Raw genomic sequence first — 19,787 nt, forward strand, 5'->3', positions numbered from 1 at the left:
TCAAGTACTATTGAGACATTTAAGTTTGAGTAGATTTCTTTTGCGCTAATAAGAATTATACCGAGACAATCCTGCTGTATTCTAAGTCCCCACAAGAATGGCCACACAGACTTGTGTGTGTGTCCATGTGTTTGGGATTGTGTGTAGGTATAATCCCCAATGTAATATATGTAATCCACCTTTGTCTCCTTGGAGACCTCATCCTGCTGACAGAAAGAACAAAGGATTATGGTTTACCTAAAACATCTTCAGGACATCTCCCTGTCTCTATCTCTCTATCTTTCTCTCTATCAATCTCTCTATCTATCTGTCTGTCTGTTTCAGTCAACATCTATAGTACCTATGAATGATCAAAATCACTTTTTATCTGTCTGTCCATTTTACAATAGTCATCTTGGTATTGAAGGAATTAGAGTGTTTTGTAGAATTAAAAAAGAAAGAATATGTGTGTGGTCTCTGTTCGTCTCCCTCTTACCTCTCTTTATCCCCGGCCCCTCTTTCTCTCTCTCACTATGTCTCTCACCCCCTCTCTTTCTCCATTTAATCTGACTCTTTGCTGAGCAAGGGGAACCAACCTAAATCCTCTCAGCCAGGTATAGCAGCCACAGGAAAGCTGCATGTGTTCCTGGATGTGTTTGTACACCCATCCAATTGAGTGTCTACGTCTAGTGCTTTGCTTGGGGGAGGTTGAAAGTTTACATCCGGCTCACCTTTTTGGTACCTAGATATCTTGACGGACAACAGGTACAAATAGAGGCACCATCCATAACTGCTTCTCTCCGATTCTCTGATCTTCCTGCAACAGGTAGTTTGTATTTGTATGCGTCTATGTTTGTTTGGTAGTTTGGTGTGTGTGTGTCTGTGTGTGTGTGTGCGTCTGTGTGTGTAGCTGAGTACATGGGTGTGTTTGTAGTCTGTCTTCTTTTTCTGGCTTCCCACTTGAAGGCGATGGAGATGCAAATTCTTAGATTACAGTAAATATTAAAACATTTAATGATGTAACTCTTACATGTTCCCAATCTAACAGTGAAATATATATAGACATAACCATTTAGGTATTATTTGAGGTACTGTTGAAAAGAGAATCTTATTCATCTCTTTGTTTGCCTCTCTTCATCCAATAGTTCTCAGATTCCAGTCTCTCAAGTTTGCAACCATGAGTTCAAAGAACGTAATCTTCAAGAAGATGTCCAAGGACAAATCGGTGAATGCTGGTCGTGCATGTGTGTGCATGTGTGTGTGTGTTTTTTGAAGCACCAGTAGAAAACAGACTCGTTGGCATATTATGAATGTTGATCTGCTGGGATGTCTAATACTTGCACTTGGATACACTGCCAAGGAGACACTGTGTTAAGGGATAGGTACAATCAAATGAGAAAAAAGCGCATTGCTACAATGAAGTGTGTGTGTGTATGAGAGAGAGAGAGAGAGAGAGAGAGAGAGAGAGAGAGAGAGAGAGAGAGAGAGAGAGAGAGAGAGAGAGAGAGAGAGAGAGAGAGAGAGAGAGAGAGAGAGAGGAGAGAGAGAGAGAGAAAGAGAAGAGAGAGAGAGAGAGAGAGAGAGAGAGAGAGAGAGAGAGAGAGAGAGAGAGAGAGAGAGAGAGAGAGAGAGAGAGAGAGAGAGAGAGAGAGAGAGAGAGAGAGAGAGAGAGAGAGACAGAGAGTGGTTGTGTGCATATACAGTATGTACAGACTTCATCGGTGATTATGTGTTTTTCTGGACCTATCCAGGTTGGAGTTTACATGGGGAAAAGGGACTTTGTTGATCGAGTGGACTCTGTAGACCCAGTGGGTGAGTCCATGATCAAATAACAAGTCATCAATTGATCTAATATATGAATGGAAGTGACAAATAATTGTACACAAATTTCGTAGGTGTTGGTCAATGAAGCCAAATACAGATGTTTTTGTCTAACAGTTTTATCCTTGTAGAATAGAATAATCTTTTGTATCAGTCCAGTGCATCTGTTAATCCTACATGTGATGTTACTGTACTACAAAGGCCTGCTGACTATCAGTTTTATTTCTAAACTCTAGATGGCGTCCTTCTGGTGGACCCTGAAGCCCTCCAAGGCAGAAAAGGTGAATGTGAATGCGTCATGAACTATAATGCCTCAATGTTGGCTTATTGTTTCTCTTTATGTCGACTAACCATATATCATCATAACTCCAGTAGCTTCATCTTACTAACAAACTGAACATCAATTTCAGTCAAACCTCATCAGTCAGAAAGTATTGCACAAACTATTATGTGCCGTTTGACATGAACTGAACAAGTCTTTTGCATCCCCCAGCTTTTGTCACCCTGTCCTGCATATTCCGTTACGGGCGGGACGATGCAGATGTGATGGGGATAGCCTTCCGTAGAGAGATCTACATGTCCACCCGTCAGGTCTATCCACCCTTACAGGACAAAGAGCAAGGGGTGCACACCAAGACCCAGGGAAAAATGTTGCGTAAACTGGGAGAAAATGCTTTCCCTTTTTTCTTTGAGGTAATACCATGTATATACACACACAGACTATGTGTTAGAAGTTATCGTGTTTCTCAAGAGAATCTGCACAGCCAACCTAACATTTGTAGTTCAAAGCAATGCACATGCACACACACGTTTGAGTCAGTGTTCTAAGTGTTCTGCTGTTGTATTTGTTTGTTTCAGTTTCCTGATAACCTGCCTTGCTCTGTGGGTCTCCAGCCAGGTCCTAATGATGCTGGGAAGGTATAATCTAGCTCTCTCTTGACTCTCTCTCTCACTCACTGTATCTCTCTCTCTCTTTTTTCTTTCTCTCTTTGTTTCTCTCTCCCTATCTCTTACCCCCCATATCTTTTTCTATACATCTGTAGTCTGTGTGCCATGTATGTACTGAACAGGAATGTACACCATTCTCTGTTGTTGCTTTGGTAGCAATGTGCGGTGGAGTTTGAGGTGAGAGCTTTCAGCGCTGAGAGCCAGGTCGCCAAGGTGCGCAAAAGGTCAGCGGAGTTGTTCTTCTTTTTCCCTCCGGCTCAGCACGTCAGGATATGTAGTTGCTAAAACATAAACACAAAGATACAAACTACAATATATCATACCAATTGTATTTGTGTTCAATAAAAAAGGATAACAGACTGTTAATGCTCCTTTATACAAATCATCTGTCAAATCACTTTCTTTCTTCACTCCCCACCTGCCTCCTTAATCCTCTTCATCTTTGTCTCACTATTTATCTCCCTCACTTTTTTCCCTCAATTTTTAAAACACTTTATGCTCTCTGTCAATGACAATCTTCCCCGTCTCTCCCTGCTCTGGAACCTTCCGCAGGAGCACGGTGAGTCTGCTCATCCGGAAGGTTCAGTATGCATCGGAGATGGGCGGAGACGCCCCCTTGGCCAAGACCACGCGTGACTTTGTCATGTCAGACAAGCCCCTGCACCTTGAGGCCAGTTTGGAGAAGGGGGTAAGTGTTCAACTCAAGTGTCCTCCAGTCAAACTAATGATCTCTGTGACTTCCCTGTCATCATTGACATCCCTGCTTCCCCTTGCAGACATACTATCATGGAGAGCCAATCTCTGTTAACGTCAATGTCACAAACAGCTCAAACAAGACTGTGAAGGACATTATTGTGTCAGGTTAGTTCAAAAACATATTTACATGGTGCACATACAAATCACCACACTAACTCAGTTCCATCATTAGGGTTATGAAATGAATGTCGGTGTATAAAAGACAGAATGATAGGGAGTCACCTGAGATAAAAAATATATATATATTTGCTGTATAATGTTGACAAAAAGTTAATCAGACTGATGCCGAATGCAAATCTGTAGAAATATTGGAATGACATTTCTTTCTTGATTTTTCTCCATCTCTTTCTTGGACGTTGAAGTGGATCAGGTGGCCAATGTGGTCCTATATTCCAATGACAGCTACGTTAAGGTGGTGGCCTTAGTGGAGTCTGGGTAAGCATCAGCTGAGTAATCGAGGACATGTCTGAATTTTCCAAGGGAGCAACAGCTACAAAAAATCGTTGGTTAAGTTCATTTAGCATTTCAGTCAGTGACATGAACCTTTGATACATGGATTAGTGGATATTGGCAAGTCAAAGGAGCCAGGTTTCAAAGCAGGCAGACTCATTTACTTAGAATTGTTTTATTGCATGCAGTAACATTACATTTATAAAATAAAAAGTCTGAGATGGCAGGATAGTGCTGATATTATCAAGTAGAATCTCACAAAAGAACATCTGTATGTAAAGAAATATGTGTTCGTATTGTGCATTTTTCAAATGAATGCGGTGCAGTATTTTCTCATCCGTATTCTTCTATTGGGCCAGTGATTCTGTGTCTGCTGGTGCAAGCCTGCAGAAGAAGTACACTCTGGTTCCTCTGTTGAGCTACAACCGGCAGAGGAACGGAATAGCTCTTGATGGGAAGCTGAAGCATGAAGACACAAATCTGGCTTCAACAACCTTGTGAGTTTAGACGAAGGTAGCTTTGTAACAGCATAGTGTAACGAATAGCAGGTTTATACTTTGATCCTTGAGGCACACAACCAACACGGTGAGAGTTTACAAAAATATAACTTTATTAATATACAGCTCTAAAAACAGAAGACAGTCATGAGCAAATCGCAGCTCCGCACCTGGTGCCAAAAGCTAGGGTTAGCAAATCCACAGCAACCCCACAACACTGCAGAACATAATCGTAACACCATAACTCTATACCGCAAAACGGCGATAGGCTCATTACCCCCAGTCACCCATGGAAACAGCATAAAGTACTGATTAATATAAATAAGAATTAACCACTTAAAAGTAGAACCCTTATGAGAGGATTTGTCCAGCTATGCCACCAGTCCATTCACCACTCACGACCTTGATGATGACTCCGGGCTCCAGTGTAACGCAGCCGCGAGGGCACCGCTGCCAAACTGTCCTTTCACAACGGTGGCGTGTACACGCTTCCCACAGAACAGTGTCCTCTAGTGTTTCCTTGACGTTGTTTCGTAGAGTGCGTTGTATTTGTCCTTCTGCTCGATGGCAACGGTTGCTGTTGTCACAGTCCGTGGAGGTTCGTAGTAAAGTCCTTCACGGGCGACTGCCACCAACCAGGGATTCACTCGTCGTTCGTCGTTCGTCGAAGATGACTCATTTTTCGTCGTCCGGCGCGGGCCCCGGAATCTTTTCGTCGTCCGAAGCGGCTCTCGAAAGGCTCTCTCGTTGGGGGGACACAGTGGTTGTTATGCGCTGCACGACCAATCCCGTGGGTTCCCAATTAGCCAGCAATTAGGGACACCTGTAGAGGGATGTCACAAGCACACACACAATACGCACAAACAGACAGACTGCCCCACCCCCAAACACATTTTCATGGTGGACATTTGCCCCCGTTACACATAGTATTGTTTCATTGAGCTAATTGATAGGGTTTTGTCATCGGTGAAGTCCTTTTCACTGATAGTGATTGAAGTAATTTTGCCTATACCTGTCTGCCAATTGTATATCAATCATCCACTTATCTGTGAATGTAATCATCCATTTATCCATCCATCCATACCATGCATAATTACATATTTTTTTCATCTTCTTTACTCTCAAAGGATTAAAGAAGGTGTACTGAAAGAGGTTATGGGGATCTTGGTGTCGTACCGAGTCATGGTCAAGCTCATCATTGGCGGGTCAGTATTTTGTGATTGTGTGTAATTTTGAATGAGTGCTTGTTTTTTCATGCTTCTGACAGAAAACAAGTTCCGGTTCAGATTACCTTATTTGTACCCGTCGGTAGATTTGTTATTTGGTTTGCAATACAATGAGTCAAATTGACACAATAAAACACAGACACAGAACCAGTAAACGTCCTCAAGGTACTAATCATCGCTAAACCACAACAAATAAAAAAGTTAAATAAACAAAATACAACTTTTCTTCTGTGTAATCTGTGCAATGTGTCATCTTGAGTGATGGCTGCAGAAGTAAAGCATTTGTATACGTTTTTGTTCTGTACTTGACTTGACGATTAAAGAGATTTCTTGTCTGTTTAACTACAAACTGTATTTTTACTTTTACGAAGGATGATGGGCTCAAGGTATGAAAACTACTTTGTGCATTATCATGATTATAAATGTGCTGCAAACTGAATTTTGTTTCATATTTTATGTTTTGTTTATATAACTTTACGTTTGATTTCAGTGAGGTGGGAGTTGAGATACCGTTCCAACTAATGCATCCTAAACCTGATCTCGGTGTGTTTCGTTCTAAATCTATGTGTGTGTGTTTTTGTGTGTTTGTGGATGTGTTATTAGGAAATATAAACGTAAAAATAATACAATACATTTTTTTAAAAATCCCTGTATTCCTGTGTTTTTGCATTTGCCTCATGAAGTGAGAGAAAGGTAAGACCGCTTTGTTTATTTCAAGTGCATCCCACATAATGAGCTACGTATATAGCTGTTCAGCACATATTTAGTTAACGCCTGAGCGACAACAATTCAACCATGTCACACATAGTGTGAAAAGACATGGCTTTATTCTGACACAGACAATGTGTGCCACGTTTCACTTTCTCAGTCCAGTTAGAAGGAAGGTATCATATCCTTAATGTGTACTGTTATCTGTATATCTGAGAGCTTCTGTGTTCTGTGTCCTCTTCTGTGTCCTCCCCTTTTTCCTGGTCTGACAAACCTTGTTTGTCCTCGTTCTCATATCGGTTTCCTATTGTCTGTCTCTGTCTTTCTGTCCTCCCTCCCATTTCCTACTTCTCCCATCTCTCTCTTTCACTTATCTGCCCCGTTCATCCACCTGTCTGTCTGTGCATCTTGTGAACAGTGAGCTGGAAGAGGAGCTGGTGTTTGAAGAGTTCAAGCGCTCCTACCTAAAAGGGATGGCAGACAACGAAGAGGAAGGCAATGTGTCAGGGGGCGAGGCTGCTACCTGAGGAAAGTTCCCTTTCTGTACCAGCACCCCCCTGTGGCCTACACCTATTGGGGGCTCAGCAAGAAGACAGTATTGAGTAGAAAGTAATGACAGTTGTCCAAACAACAGTGGCTAGTTATTTCAGGCGCTTGTGTGGTAGAGAGTTAATTGAGTATGAGTTTATGTAATTTGACTATCTATAGACTGTCTGCTTAGGTATCTGTTCTTACTGATGAACGTAACTACTAGAATTATATTATTATTAATCCCTCTGAAGGACACTCACACACAGTACAATGGACATTCTGAAACATTAAAAGCCTCACTCTCTCTCTGTTACCAAGGGGACTATTTATTTGTGTCTATCATTTGTGTAAACCCGAAAAAGGATTGGGCACCATATTATGTCATGAGAGTTTATGTGCGCTTTATTATGAGGAAATGATCACAAAGCGTACCTGTCAAAGATAACTGTAAAGCAACAATATGTTTGCACTTCTATCGTGTGTTTCATTAATGTATTCATCTTTCTCTAAAATACATTTTGCTTGTCATAGGAGTATACATTATTCTTGCAAACTGCTGGTTACTGTAATACATTTCACAATATTCAATTTAGTCTGTTGATTAATCAAAAATAAAGCTCTGTTAAACAATCTAATATACATTTCAAACATTTACATTGCAACTGGTGCTTGCATTTAAGAGTAAATATCTAATGAGGAAAATAATGTCTTCTTTTTATCCTGTTTGAAGAGCATGAGAGGCCATGGAAGACATAAAGTCCAAAAGTATGCTAGTATCTCAATCTCCTGACTCAATGCGATTTTCTCTAAGAATGCAAAGTGCGTCTGCTAAAAAAATGCAATCACGATTTTAACTACAAACACAAATTTAATGTATCCTTAGACAACAATTAAATATAATTGAATTAAGAAATAGTTTAAGGCACAACAACAAACTACCTACAGCTAACAAGCCACTGCTCAAAACATTTCTTGATTTACGAAGGCGCGTGTGTTGGGACTGGAAACTGTGTCCCCGTATTTGAGAACACAAGTGCAGGTGTGGATTTGTCCTTTCACTGTTATGGTTGCGTGTGTAGTGGATGTAGGACACAAATATTTCCATCTCTGTTTAGCGAGCTGTGGTAGGGCTTAGGGTGGGGCCTGGCATCTCACCCCATGTGTATACTCCCCCATGAACAGGTGGCATAAAGTCTCGGCCGGAGATCATGTCACAGGAATCTGGGTAGAGCAGAAATCCAGAGAAGGTGCTGCTGGTCTCAGTGTCTGCATACATGCCATTTGTGAAGACGTCCTTCACCTGCAGCCACACACGGTCCCTCTCTGTCAGATGCAGCACAACCTGCTGGCTGGCAGAGGCCAAATTCGTGGTCTCAGTTGTCTTGACTACAGGGTTGAAGTTAAGGAACAGCCCCACCTTGAGCACTTTGCTGAAAGCCACTAGGTGGTAGCTGAAGACGTAAGTACCATTGATTGGTGCAGTGTAAACACCCAGGAAAGGGTTAAAGTGCATTTGCCGGTTGGTGATGACTGTGGTGAAAGGCACGGGCATGTCGGGCATGGGAAACACTGTGCTAAGGGAGGCCGAGAAAGAGGACATGATGGCCGGAGTGCACGGCCCAGGCATTCCTGTCATCCCTGTGTTCCCAAGGTCCCCCTTGGCACCAGTTAAGCCTGTAGGACCTTGGGTACCTACGCTCCCTTGCTGTCCCTTTAGCCCTGCAGGTCCTTGTATCCCCTGCTCCCCCTTGGCCCCATTACTGCAGTTACATGACCCTTTCATCCCTTGATCCCCTTTCTGACCATCAACCCCAGGGGCTCCAGGTCTACCACCATCCCCCATACTGCCCTTGGAGCCTGTGTCCCCTTTGGGGCCGTTTACACCAGGAAGGCCCCTGGCCCCTGCAGGTCCAGGTAAGCCTGGTTGTCCTGTTTGGCTCAGTGCAAGGTCACAGGATGCAGGACACACACCTGACTCCCCCTGTGGACCCTGTTCTCCAGATGGCCCTTCTGTACCACGATCCCCTTTCTCTCCTGAAGTCACCCAGAAAACAGATTGAGTTGAGAACAGGTGATTTTGTCCAAATTAGGAACATTTGCATGATTGATTTGTCTGAATGTGTTGTGTGATCTACCTTTGAAACCAAGGTCACCCTTTGGCCCAGACAATCCAGAAGACCCAATCATGCCCTTCTCACCAACATCTCCTTTCTGACCTGTGGGAAAGCAAAAAGCAAAAGAAGGTAATGAGAAAAATAGACAGAATTTGTTTCATTGTACATGTTTGCATGTTAGTGTGCAGTAGGAGGAAATATTGATGAGTTGTCATGGCATTGGATGCAAGTATTTTTCAGGGATAAAATTGCTTGCCTTTTAGTCCTTGGCTACCCACAAACCCAGGAAGACCTCTGATCCCTGTGAGTCCTCGTATCCCTGGACTACCAGAACGACCTGTTTGTGGTTACAGAAAAACCCAAAAGAGAATTTCTGTTAGTTCACCATTTTGTATTGTGCACACAGAATATTATCTGTGTCAAATGTTCGTTCCAATATAGTTGTCAAGCTGTGGTCTACATGCCTGGCAGGCCCCTGTCACCACGGTCTCCCTTCTGTCCGTTGCTTTGGCAAGGCCAACAAAGACAGAACCAGGGCACCTGATCCATCGGAGTGGGTACCGGTGACTCCATCAGCATCTGACAGTACGTCATGTCTGGTTGGGATATTCCATTGGGGCCCTCTGGCAGTAACATCCGGGACATTCCAGACATGTCGGGAGACATGGGGTACGGATTGTTTGTGGTGGAGTTGTTATTTGCTGGATCCATGGGGTTGAATGGGGGGCCTCCTGCTCTAAGTTCAGGAAACATAGCTGAAGAGAGGGAGGAGCAGAGCAGCAAGCTCAGCAGAACCGTCTCCATCTAGAGACAAAGAGACGACATGGAGAGAAAAAGTGAGCACGGCAATAGAAGAAAAGATGAGTCTTCTGGTTACAGCAAGAAAATCTGCCTTCTTCCAGAAGTTAATTACTATGAAGTTGTTTTCTCTTTTTGGTGACACGTGATAAGGAATATGTTTACACCACACCTCAAAGGTGTACTTGAAAGTTTCCCCTTTACTGTCACTTTGACAAACATAAAATACTGACCAAGACATAAAATGTCCACAAATGCTTGTATTTCCGGTACTTAGTAATCGGATTCACATACTCATTACCAGTAGTATCAGCAAAAAATACATGCATTTCAAAGACTGCTGTCAGTGAATTAACAGAGATCCTTCATTGATTGTACTGTAACGTTTAACATTTTTCGCTTCAACCCCATTGCAACTATACCCCATGCATACTCATCGACACAGACCTCATCGAAACAAACCAACCACCGCACATAAATAAAGCTTACCATTCCTGTGAAATGTTTTGTCATTGTCAGCTTGCTGAGATGTTGGTGGAATGATGAGCAGCACAGAGGCATTGATCCATTTATAGGCCTTGCCCAAAACAACACTTCTTTCAACCGAGCTCACGCCCTGTGACATAGCAGACAAAGCCGAGTGAGGGCAGGATGGGAGGGACGTGATAGCTCTTTGTGCTTTAGACAGAGTAACTAGGACTGCTGTCTGTAAGACGACCTTAGCATAAACAGCGTGGTCCAGAAAATAATCATCACAAGAAAATATTGTGAGGACGAAAAGAGAGAGTGATTCTTTTTCACAGACACTCCACCCCCCACACTCACTCAAAAGACCCCCTACAGCTCTCTTCTCCCGCATTCACATCCCCCAATTTTCAATCCTCGCGTTACTCTCTACTCTACCACTCCATCTTCCTTATTTAGTATTTCTTCTTAAAATATTCACTTTTACTTTGACTCCAATAATCGACCACTCAATCTCCCTTTTCCTCTCATGGGGCATTGTGCCCCTTTTCTTTGATTACAGAGATGGTTTTGATGGATAGATAAGCTGCTGGGACAGAAAGATGATCTCTCTGAGACTGCTGGATGTTATAACTAATGCTCCAGAGACTGTGGACTCCTGCCCTACTTCAGTGCATTATTCGGCTGTTCCAGACACAATCTTTCATAGTAGCTACAGCTCCTTTAAATAAATGGTCACTGTTGTACTCCAAGCAAGTGCCATCAAGCACCTACAGTAGAAAACAATGTGACAGTGATGTACTGCACATGTAGCTTAGGTTCAGGAATAGTGACTTTGATGAAAAAGAAGAAAGGTGATTTCTGTTATGTCCCCGGCCTAATCCGGGCCGGGATTTCTGTTTTCTGCATGTCTGTGCCGGCTCCAGGTTTCATGCCATACTCCAGTCCTCCTGTGTAATTGACACACCTGCAACCCATCCCCTCATCAGCACCACAGTATTTCAACCCCGGTTTTCCTGTCACTCATCGCCAGTTCAACGCTTCGTCCAGAAGGTAGTATCGGCTCCTAGTACATGGTACTATATCTAGTCTGTCCTAAAACCTTGTTTCCTCTCTGCCTGCTACAGACCACATCCTCCGGTTCATCAGCCTGCCTGCCACACCTGCCTGCCCCACCGGATCTCCTTCGCTCTCCTTCACCTCAATTCAATAAACCAGTCAACTTGACCTTCAGTGGAGTCGTGCATTTGGGTCCACACCCCAGTAGCCAGTTGGTCCAACATAACAGATTTCATGGCTTTTGCATCCCTTTATGAAAACATGTCAATATCAAGAAGTAGTGCCACTGTTTATGCTACAAATCATTTTTCAGGTGTTGTATTTATTGCATTATTTGTACTTAGGATCCGAATACTGTAATATGACTTATTTATTTAGAGCTTGATTTCTTCATGTTTCTGTTATTGATATATCCCCTTGTGTCCGGTGTTCACTGCTGTTATCACAGTGGAATTTCCCCTCTGGGATCAATTGGCAAAAAGTTGTAATCCATCCATCTATCCATTTATCTATCTATGCCTAGGCTTTATTTGTGTCCAGCACACCTGCCTTCCAGTTCTACTTTTGTACATTGTCTTTGGGAAAGACCAGGTGGGCCACTATCTTCCAGGATGCAGAACAGACCCCTAATGACAGACCAGACTCCTCAGTCTGCCAGCCATTAGGGACGCTTCCATAATACGGCCAGTACCATGCCAACAGTGTCCTGGGAATGACCCATCCCTTCACTCGAAAAACACTTTGGTCCCCCTCTGCAGAACTTGATGGAACCAGAGCCGATCCGATTATACTTGGCGGTTCTGTGAAAAATGAAAAATGAAACGACAAGGATACAAGAGAAACCCAAGCCATCGAAACAAGGCTCTAGTACAATGACAATAAAGGACCATGAATGCTTAACCCGAATAACTGGCCTCATTTCCACACCCTCAGACACAAACAGACACTCTGGAGGGAGCCAATCTGCTCCCTTTTTACATCTAATAGGCTTTGTATCACAACGACTTTGTTTGTGCATTTGTGTACGTGTGTGTGGGGGGAATAGAACATGCCCTAAATCTCAATTTTAGCAGTGAGGTACAGCAGCATGTGCCTTCTAAAGGCCTTGTGAGTTGACATGTCAGGTGAGCTCACGATGCACGTTATAGGATGACAATGTAAAAACTTTGAGCTCAATTATTAGAGCAGGCTGTCCCCTATGTACTGCAAGTTAAGTGTGACCAAGATTTACATGCTGTACAGTGATACTGTACCTGAACCTTATCTACAGAAATGATTAAAAAACTCTTTGAAGAGCTGTGATTCAAGATATAAGCACACAGATATTGGTGTTGGCATGAGAGAAACAGGTATAGCAATACAGGAATGAATGCAAATTGTCACTTAACAAAGTTACAGTATGGGATATGGAGTCCATTACGTTTTTAAAGACAATTCAGAAAATGCGTGCAAAATGTCCAGGTTTTCCAAAGTGGCTAAATAGAGTAGAGTTCAATTTTATTAATTGTAATAATTACAATGTGAATCTCCATCCAACTTTGATGAAAATAAAAGGAAATGGAGTAAGACTAGGAGGTGATACCAAGTATTCAACTGCATCCTTATCAAGTTAACTCTTTCTGACCCATATAAGATCAAAAGGTATATTATGCTGAGGGTAGATTATACACCTGCCCATTTGTGTGCGTGTGTGTGTATGTGTGTTTGTATGTGTGTACACATGCTTGTGTGTGTACGTGTGTAGCCTACTTGTGAGTGTGTGGCATGTTTGTAAATTATATTCATTGAAAGTTAAGGATTACAGTAGTCGTGTAGTTTGTGAATTCCTTTAGTGACAGGGGCCCTGCACATCCCAACTCTTGGGCCAAAGTTAGTATAATAGTAGTTGACAACAATATCTGCAAATCAAGCCATATATATTCTCACTTCTGTAGCTTTTTTTTTTTTTTACATCAAATACAATAAAGATGATGACGAATTATTACATTTTATTATTATTATTATTAATCACTATAATTATTCATTCCTTCATTAAATATCATATTATCTTCATATTGTAATAATCAAGAATATGTATTTTCATGTTTCGCTGAGACTTGTGTTTGTGACACTGCAGGAACTACAAAAGGAAGTGGTTGTATTGGAACGTTGGCTAAGGTCAGACTGTGGACTCACAGTAAACATCTATGGTTAGTCATTAACACAGTTTAAACAGTTTATCCATCAGTCCTGTCCCGTCCTTGATTCTCAGGATGTAAGTAAATCAAATCTGTCTACTAAATAGTTTCTTCTGACATACCGATAATGTTACTTCTTATGTGAAATACCTATGCTTAAAATTGTTATTTGTCACTGAAAACTTTCAAAAATTTGGTTGATGGGGTTGCAAGATAATGTTAGTTCGCACAAATATCCTTCCTTCTGATCTATGATCATTAGGACAAGGCCATGTTGAACTATTGGTTTGAGCTGTTGATAAACACTCACAAAGAGGTAAATGTTCAGTCCGAGTACCTCAGTATGTGCAACTAAAAATATCACTTTAATATCTTGTTTAATTGTCTCTTCCTTCAAGCTCTCACCAAGAAGGTCAGACACTACACAGAGATTGTTGGTATTCACTATCTGGTACGGAAACCTGTCTTTAATTTCCCAACACATTTGTATACTTAATTAAGGAAAAGTGATCCTCCATACTCTATGGAATTGGACAGAACACACCGTATTGTGGCAAGATCTAGGTGAACATAATCATTAGGTAAATCCCTCAAGCACATTGCCTTACATGTTTTTTTGTTGACAGATTCCATTGGCTGAAGGGTCTGTTGATGTCATGGGCAGCCTCTTACTGTGGGTGTCACTGGCTTTTGCTTTGTGGTCGGCCTCTGTTCTGAGTATGACAGGTAATAAATGTTGCATTTAAGAAAAAACGCCTAGCTTCCTTAAGTATCCTTATTTGTCCATTCAGTGCACTTATCATTCTTCTACCGTTCTATCCCTCTGAAAGAGCCTTCATGGCTGCATTTATAGATATGTTTATGGATGCAATATTGCTGTTTGATAATTGTACATCTCATACTTGGACTAGTTTTGGTCTTATTCTACACAAATACAGGATCTCATAGTCCAATCAATATCTATATCCACTTAGTCCCTGTCTATTCTTGGTCACCTTATTAACTCCTGGTTGTGTTTGTCAGTGTTCTCCAGTGGCCCCGAAGCGCACATGCTTCTCCGCTCTAAAAGAGCGAACAGTTTCCTGGAGGAAATGAAGGCCCCTTCTCTGGAACGTGAGTGTGTGGAGGAGAAGTGTGACTTTGAAGAGGCCAGGGAAATCTACCAAACCAGAGAGGCCACGGTAAGGCATCCAAGGCATTTTTTCCCCATCATGTTCTGTGTCTGAAACAAGAATGTTCTTCATTAAACATTTTTTATGAGTTTGATTTCAGATGGAATTCTGGACAAAGTACACAGGTATGTTAACACGATTTATTAGTCACAGAGGTGCTTTCTTTTTTTTCTGTAAAAGCAAGCCCACTATAACTATGTTATCGTTCAATACACAATAGGAAACTCTTGCATTATGGTGCATATCTAACTGTGATGTTTAATAGATGGGAACCAATGTAAACCGAATCCCTGTGTAAATGGAACCTGTGTGGACCTTTATCAGAAATATGTCTGCTCTTGTCATCCAGAGTTCGAAGGAAAGCTCTGTGACTACCGTAAGTCCTTCTTACCTCCAATTCTGTTGTGCTTGTGTTACTAGGTCATTAGGTTTGTTTGTTTTTGAGACCATTTAACAGGTTTTTTTTGTTTTTTTGCAGCTAAGACAGCCACAAATTGTTCAATTGAGAATGGGGATTGCGATCATATATGCACGGAAAGTAAGGACAGTCTGGAAAGAACATGTAGCTGTATCAAGGGATACAGTCTCCAAAGTAACTCCAGAACTTGTCGCCCTATTGGTAAGAATTGTAAAATGTTTACAGGGCAGTGCATGTGTTAGTCCAAGTGAAGATGTGCATGTGTTGGGAGCACAAATGGTCACATATTTTCTCTCCATGCCCTTTTGGAATTAAGATGATCATTCTTGTGGACAGTTACTGACAGAGAAGAACTCCTACAGTGGACCCATAATAGGTTTACTTCCCTGGCTGATGGGAGGTGAGGTGGGCAAAAAGGGGGAAAGCCCCTGGCAGGTACAGTACAGCCTATGTCATTTGTGTGTGATATGAGATTAATACATTTAGTGAAAACTGGATGGAAACATGTATTTTATGTCTGTAGGCTCTCATTATTAATGCATTGGGGAAGTTCCATTGTGGAGGTGTCCTTATTGATCCTAACTGGGTACTTACTGCAGCCCATTGCTTGACTGATAGCCTACGCTTCCATGTCAAACTGGGTAAGTAGTTTCTGTATATAATTTAAACCAAATATCCTCCTCACTCCATCTTAGTCTACATTGGTAATGCCTTGAGATAGTGTGTGTCATGTTTCTGAGAATAGTCCATCAATACTCCAGGTGACTATGAGCGCTTCAAGAAGGAGGGCACTGAGGTGACCCTGCAGGTAGCTAAAGCTATCCCGCACCCTAACTACAACGACAAAACTTTTGATAATGACATTGCCATGCTCCACTTGATCACTCCCGCACCACTCTCCAAATACATCCTCCCGGCGTGCCTCCCGGAGCGCAGTCATGCAGAGCGGGTGCTCCACCTTAACGGCACGCTCACTGTCGTGTCTGGCTGGGGCAAAGAAGACCTGGATTCTAAGCGCTATAGCTCTGCCCTCAACGTCATAAATGTACCACTGGTCGACCACAACACATGCTCTCGCCAAATGACTAACAATGTGTCCGAGAACGTGTTGTGCGCAGGTATCCTGGGCAAGCGTGTCGATGCATGCGAGGGCGACAGTGGTGGGCCCATGGTCACTCTGTACCGTAACACCTGGTTTGTCATAGGCTTGGTGTCATGGGGGGAGGGCTGTGGCAAACTGGACAAATTTGGTGTGTACACCAAGGTCTCCAATTACAATGTGTGGATTGATAGCGTGCGTAATAAGTGGGACCAGGATCATCCCTGATCCCATGTTTTTTTCAGTTGCATTGAGCCCACCATTTCTTGTCCCTAAGTGTCAGTCATTTTGCCGCTTTGTTAAATAAATTGACACCCTCAAAGATGACAGTGATTCTTTATTGTAATTTGTGTAATTTATGATAAAGATATATAATCAATACAGAAAACAAATAGATGTATTCTTATGCTATCTATCAGTGAAACTGTTTGAGATGCACACAGGAATTGTTACGTTTTACCGAGAGCTAATCACTATTTTGAAAGTAACAAGTGTCAAGCCTTTACCTTCAAGCCTCCAGCCAACTGTGTTCCTCTATTACTGTTAGTAGGCGACCAAGCATAATGCGTGTGTTAACAGGTCCATTTTGACATGCCTCATTCATAAACAGTTTCTGTCTCAACACGCTCAAGTTTCCTGAGTTGCACAATGCATCATGTAGAAGCTAAAGTCTAGTAACAGTTCAAATAGAAGGTTGACTGCTGTAGTTTTAAAGGGATTTCACAGTAAGGGTCAGTACTACAGAAGTTCTAGGTGACCTCTACTGTCCTTGTATGGCACTGATCACAATACCAGCAACATGATCGCTCTCCTAAGATGACCATGCTATTGTGTGATGTTCTTGCTTAACCCTGTTAGAAATATAGCTGTGATGCACATTAACATATTTTTGCTACTCAAGCAGCAAATAACATCTGAGAAAACACTCATACATACACAGCAATAATACATATATCCACATCATCATTAACATATCTACAAGTATGTCCACTGCAGTGAGTCTCAGAAATGTTCACATTTTGTACATATACAGTAGCCAACCATGTGTCCAAACTTTTGACTGGTACTGTATATACACATCTAGACATTGAGAAAACACAATATTGTTGCAAACAAGGTTTGAAAAACTGATATGGGGACCATAAAAAGCCACCCATTTACTATTGTAATTTATTTTGCATTTCACAGTCATTTTAAGGTAACTAAGCAGTATATGCATGTGCTGTTCAAACCATGGTTGCAAAGGCATACAATCACTGCAACTATCCGTGTTTGGAAAATACACAACATGATTCACAGTGGTTGGAGACTAATGCAGACTCTGTGTAATGCACCTTGAAAGTACTAGTGTACTTCTAATAAGCCCTTCAGATGTAGATACAGTTGAAGATTACCTGAGCATAGTGTTTCACGGGTAGCTGCTCTAAAAGTTATATCGGATTCTACCGTGTTGACAAATGTTTAAGACATTTGATAGCTTATGCGTCTCTGTGTATTTTCCTGCAATTTTATACTATAGCATTGTTTCTTATATAATTTTTTTTCTTTGACAATGTACATGTTTACTCCCCATAAAAGGAATCCCAGTGGTCTTTTTCTTGTTTCAACTGTTGTTTTTGAATAGATGCATCCTTTTGTGGGGAAATGTTTCTCTCTGGAGGTATCAAGTGGCACTGCAATTTCTCTCAATTTAGTAGACCAGGGCTGCCCAGTACCTGGGAAGCTACAGTCCGGTAGGTTTTCATTTTTTTCATTCCAACCCTAATCCAACATAACTGATTTGAATAAGTAGCTGTTTGACAAATGGAATCATGTTTGTTGCAAAACAAATTTGGGAGGGAAACCTATAATACCTACCATAATGTTCAGCAGATGTCCAAGATGCTTGGTACACGTTTACAGATTGCACTCAAGGTTTACGTCTATAGCAAATATTTGTGTCCAGGCTACAAGGATATACCTATGCACAGAACTGAAAAATAACCCCTTATGGGACATAACCCCTTGCAGGGCAGGAAACTGGACACACAATGGAGGGCTGATGTACAGATATTTAAATGAAACATATATTCTGTGTTGTTAATGTTTTTTGATTGAAGGCATAGCGGTATAAGATGCGAGATACTACAGGGTGCAGGTTACCACTGAGGCTTAGCATTTACTCCACCTATATTTCCCAGGTTCTGGATGGTTTAAAGGTGCATTCTGGTTTCAACAGTGTTGAGAGGTAGAGGATCCTTCAGGCTGGCATTTTGCCTGCCTCCCCACGTCTCTTTTTCAGCTCATGCTCATACCTTTCCAGCTGGGCCCAGAACCCTGGGTTGGGCTCTACTACTGAGCGAGAGGTCTTCACTTTCTGTAAAGGAGGAATAGTCAGTTGTTTTGGTCCCAGAGGTATGAACTGCTGAATTGCAGCACACAGGATCTCATACTATTGCCGAAGGAAAAGCTTAGACCATTCAGGATACAGAACAAATCAACTGATCCGCAGAATGGTTGCTTTCCACACCTACCGTAAAGGCATCAGCCAATGAGAGCTGCCTGTGCTTCATGAGGTATGCTAAACAAATGGTGGCAGAGCGGCTGCGTCCGTTCTTGCAGTAGACGACACTGTGCCCTCCCCTCGCTGCCTCATCTGCGATGCGGTCTGCGCAGGCATCAAAGTAGCTGTACAGGTCTTCGTTAGGGTCGTCATATACAGGGATGCGTAGCAAGGCCACATGAGATGCCGGAAAGGGCTGCTGGCGGGTGACGTTGATACACAGTGTCACCGCCTCCTGCTGGATGAGGTCGTCACTGCAGGCTGAGCGTGCGTTGCTTATGAACAGGGCTTTGGTGACCTTGCACAGCTGAAGCATCTTGTACTGTAGGACTGTGGTACTTCAACAGAAATGTGCACTGCCCCTAGCTGAAATTATCTTGTTACATTCAATCACACACACCTACAGGAAACGTTATTGTCTGCCCCTCTCTATATGTTCATACACATTCATTCACAAACAATTAACCATATAATTTTAACACACAATAAAGTTTTACACTGTGGCAGATCGATACACACAAGTGCATACATTCACACACATGCAATGCCTACTTAAAGCAAAAACACAGTACAATTACTAGTATAAACATCAAGGATACTATAAACCTTGTACCAACAATCACACTCACTTATTCCATCAATGCCCTTGCCCTCTCTATCAAGCACACACGCTCTTCGTCTACAGTAGTGACTGACTATTCTTCAAGCAGGACTTGTCAAGGGGGTGTTCTGCCAGTCAGCTCGAGCCTTTTCCTGACTTTGCCCTAATGAAGGCTATATTTACTGCCGGGATAGGCCATTCCACGGTCAGGCAAGCCCTGGGTCCTAGTACCACTACAGTTCCCGGTGGATGGTTTTCGTGCAGATAGAACTAATTGAGAATACGTGGGAAATATATTGACAGCATTAATGTGACATTGACAACCAAGCTCACAGATAAAAATGCTGTGTACTCACACATTGATTATCGAGAGACAAGTAGTATTCATAGGAAGTACAAATGTGTAAATAAATGAATAGATGAGCA

General features: G+C 42.2%; 4 protein-coding genes across 4 annotated transcripts; 2 read left to right on the plus strand and 2 right to left on the minus strand.

Annotated features, from left to right (window-relative positions):
- The first annotated feature begins 637 nt into the window (after nt 1-637).
- saga (S-antigen; retina and pineal gland (arrestin) a) lies at nt 638-7,229 on the plus strand. The gene is made up of 16 exons (XM_047028555.1): nt 638-805; nt 1,125-1,204; nt 1,731-1,791; nt 2,037-2,081; nt 2,294-2,493; nt 2,659-2,718; nt 2,905-2,972; nt 3,301-3,436; nt 3,525-3,609; nt 3,867-3,939; nt 4,314-4,451; nt 5,579-5,656; nt 6,049-6,063; nt 6,168-6,220; nt 6,361-6,370; nt 6,804-7,229. Exons 2-16 carry the CDS (start codon nt 1,157-1,159, stop codon nt 6,910-6,912), a joined length of 1,179 nt encoding a protein of 392 aa, XP_046884511.1. The 5' UTR covers nt 638-805; nt 1,125-1,156; the 3' UTR covers nt 6,913-7,229.
- A 70-nt stretch (nt 7,230-7,299) lies between these two features.
- On the minus strand, nt 7,300-10,380 carry LOC124473217 (inner ear-specific collagen-like). The gene is made up of 5 exons (XM_047028554.1): nt 10,318-10,380; nt 9,495-9,834; nt 9,287-9,367; nt 9,052-9,132; nt 7,300-8,950 (listed from the first exon to the last, which is right to left on the minus strand). Exons 1-5 carry the CDS (start codon nt 10,339-10,341, stop codon nt 8,028-8,030), a joined length of 1,449 nt encoding a protein of 482 aa, XP_046884510.1. The 5' UTR covers nt 10,342-10,380; the 3' UTR covers nt 7,300-8,027.
- A 3,122-nt stretch (nt 10,381-13,502) lies between these two features.
- proca (protein C (inactivator of coagulation factors Va and VIIIa), a) lies at nt 13,503-16,545 on the plus strand. Its single transcript, XM_047028549.1, has 10 exons — nt 13,503-13,606; nt 13,928-13,980; nt 14,156-14,255; nt 14,553-14,710; nt 14,802-14,826; nt 14,967-15,077; nt 15,180-15,320; nt 15,436-15,554; nt 15,643-15,760; nt 15,881-16,545. Exons 3-10 carry the CDS (start codon nt 14,186-14,188, stop codon nt 16,444-16,446), a joined length of 1,308 nt encoding a protein of 435 aa, XP_046884505.1. The 5' UTR covers nt 13,503-13,606; nt 13,928-13,980; nt 14,156-14,185; the 3' UTR covers nt 16,447-16,545.
- Nucleotides 16,538-19,518, minus strand: dusp28 (dual specificity phosphatase 28). Its single transcript, XM_047028551.1, has 2 exons — nt 18,732-19,518; nt 16,538-18,574 (listed from the first exon to the last, which is right to left on the minus strand). Exons 1-2 carry the CDS (start codon nt 19,074-19,076, stop codon nt 18,458-18,460), a joined length of 462 nt encoding a protein of 153 aa, XP_046884507.1. The 5' UTR covers nt 19,077-19,518; the 3' UTR covers nt 16,538-18,457.
- Between the last annotated feature and the right edge of the window lie 269 nt (nt 19,519-19,787).

Source organism: Hypomesus transpacificus, chromosome 10 (genome assembly GCF_021917145.1).
Source record: "Hypomesus transpacificus isolate Combined female chromosome 10, fHypTra1, whole genome shotgun sequence".
Lineage (NCBI taxonomy): Eukaryota > Metazoa > Chordata > Actinopteri > Osmeriformes > Osmeridae > Hypomesus > Hypomesus transpacificus.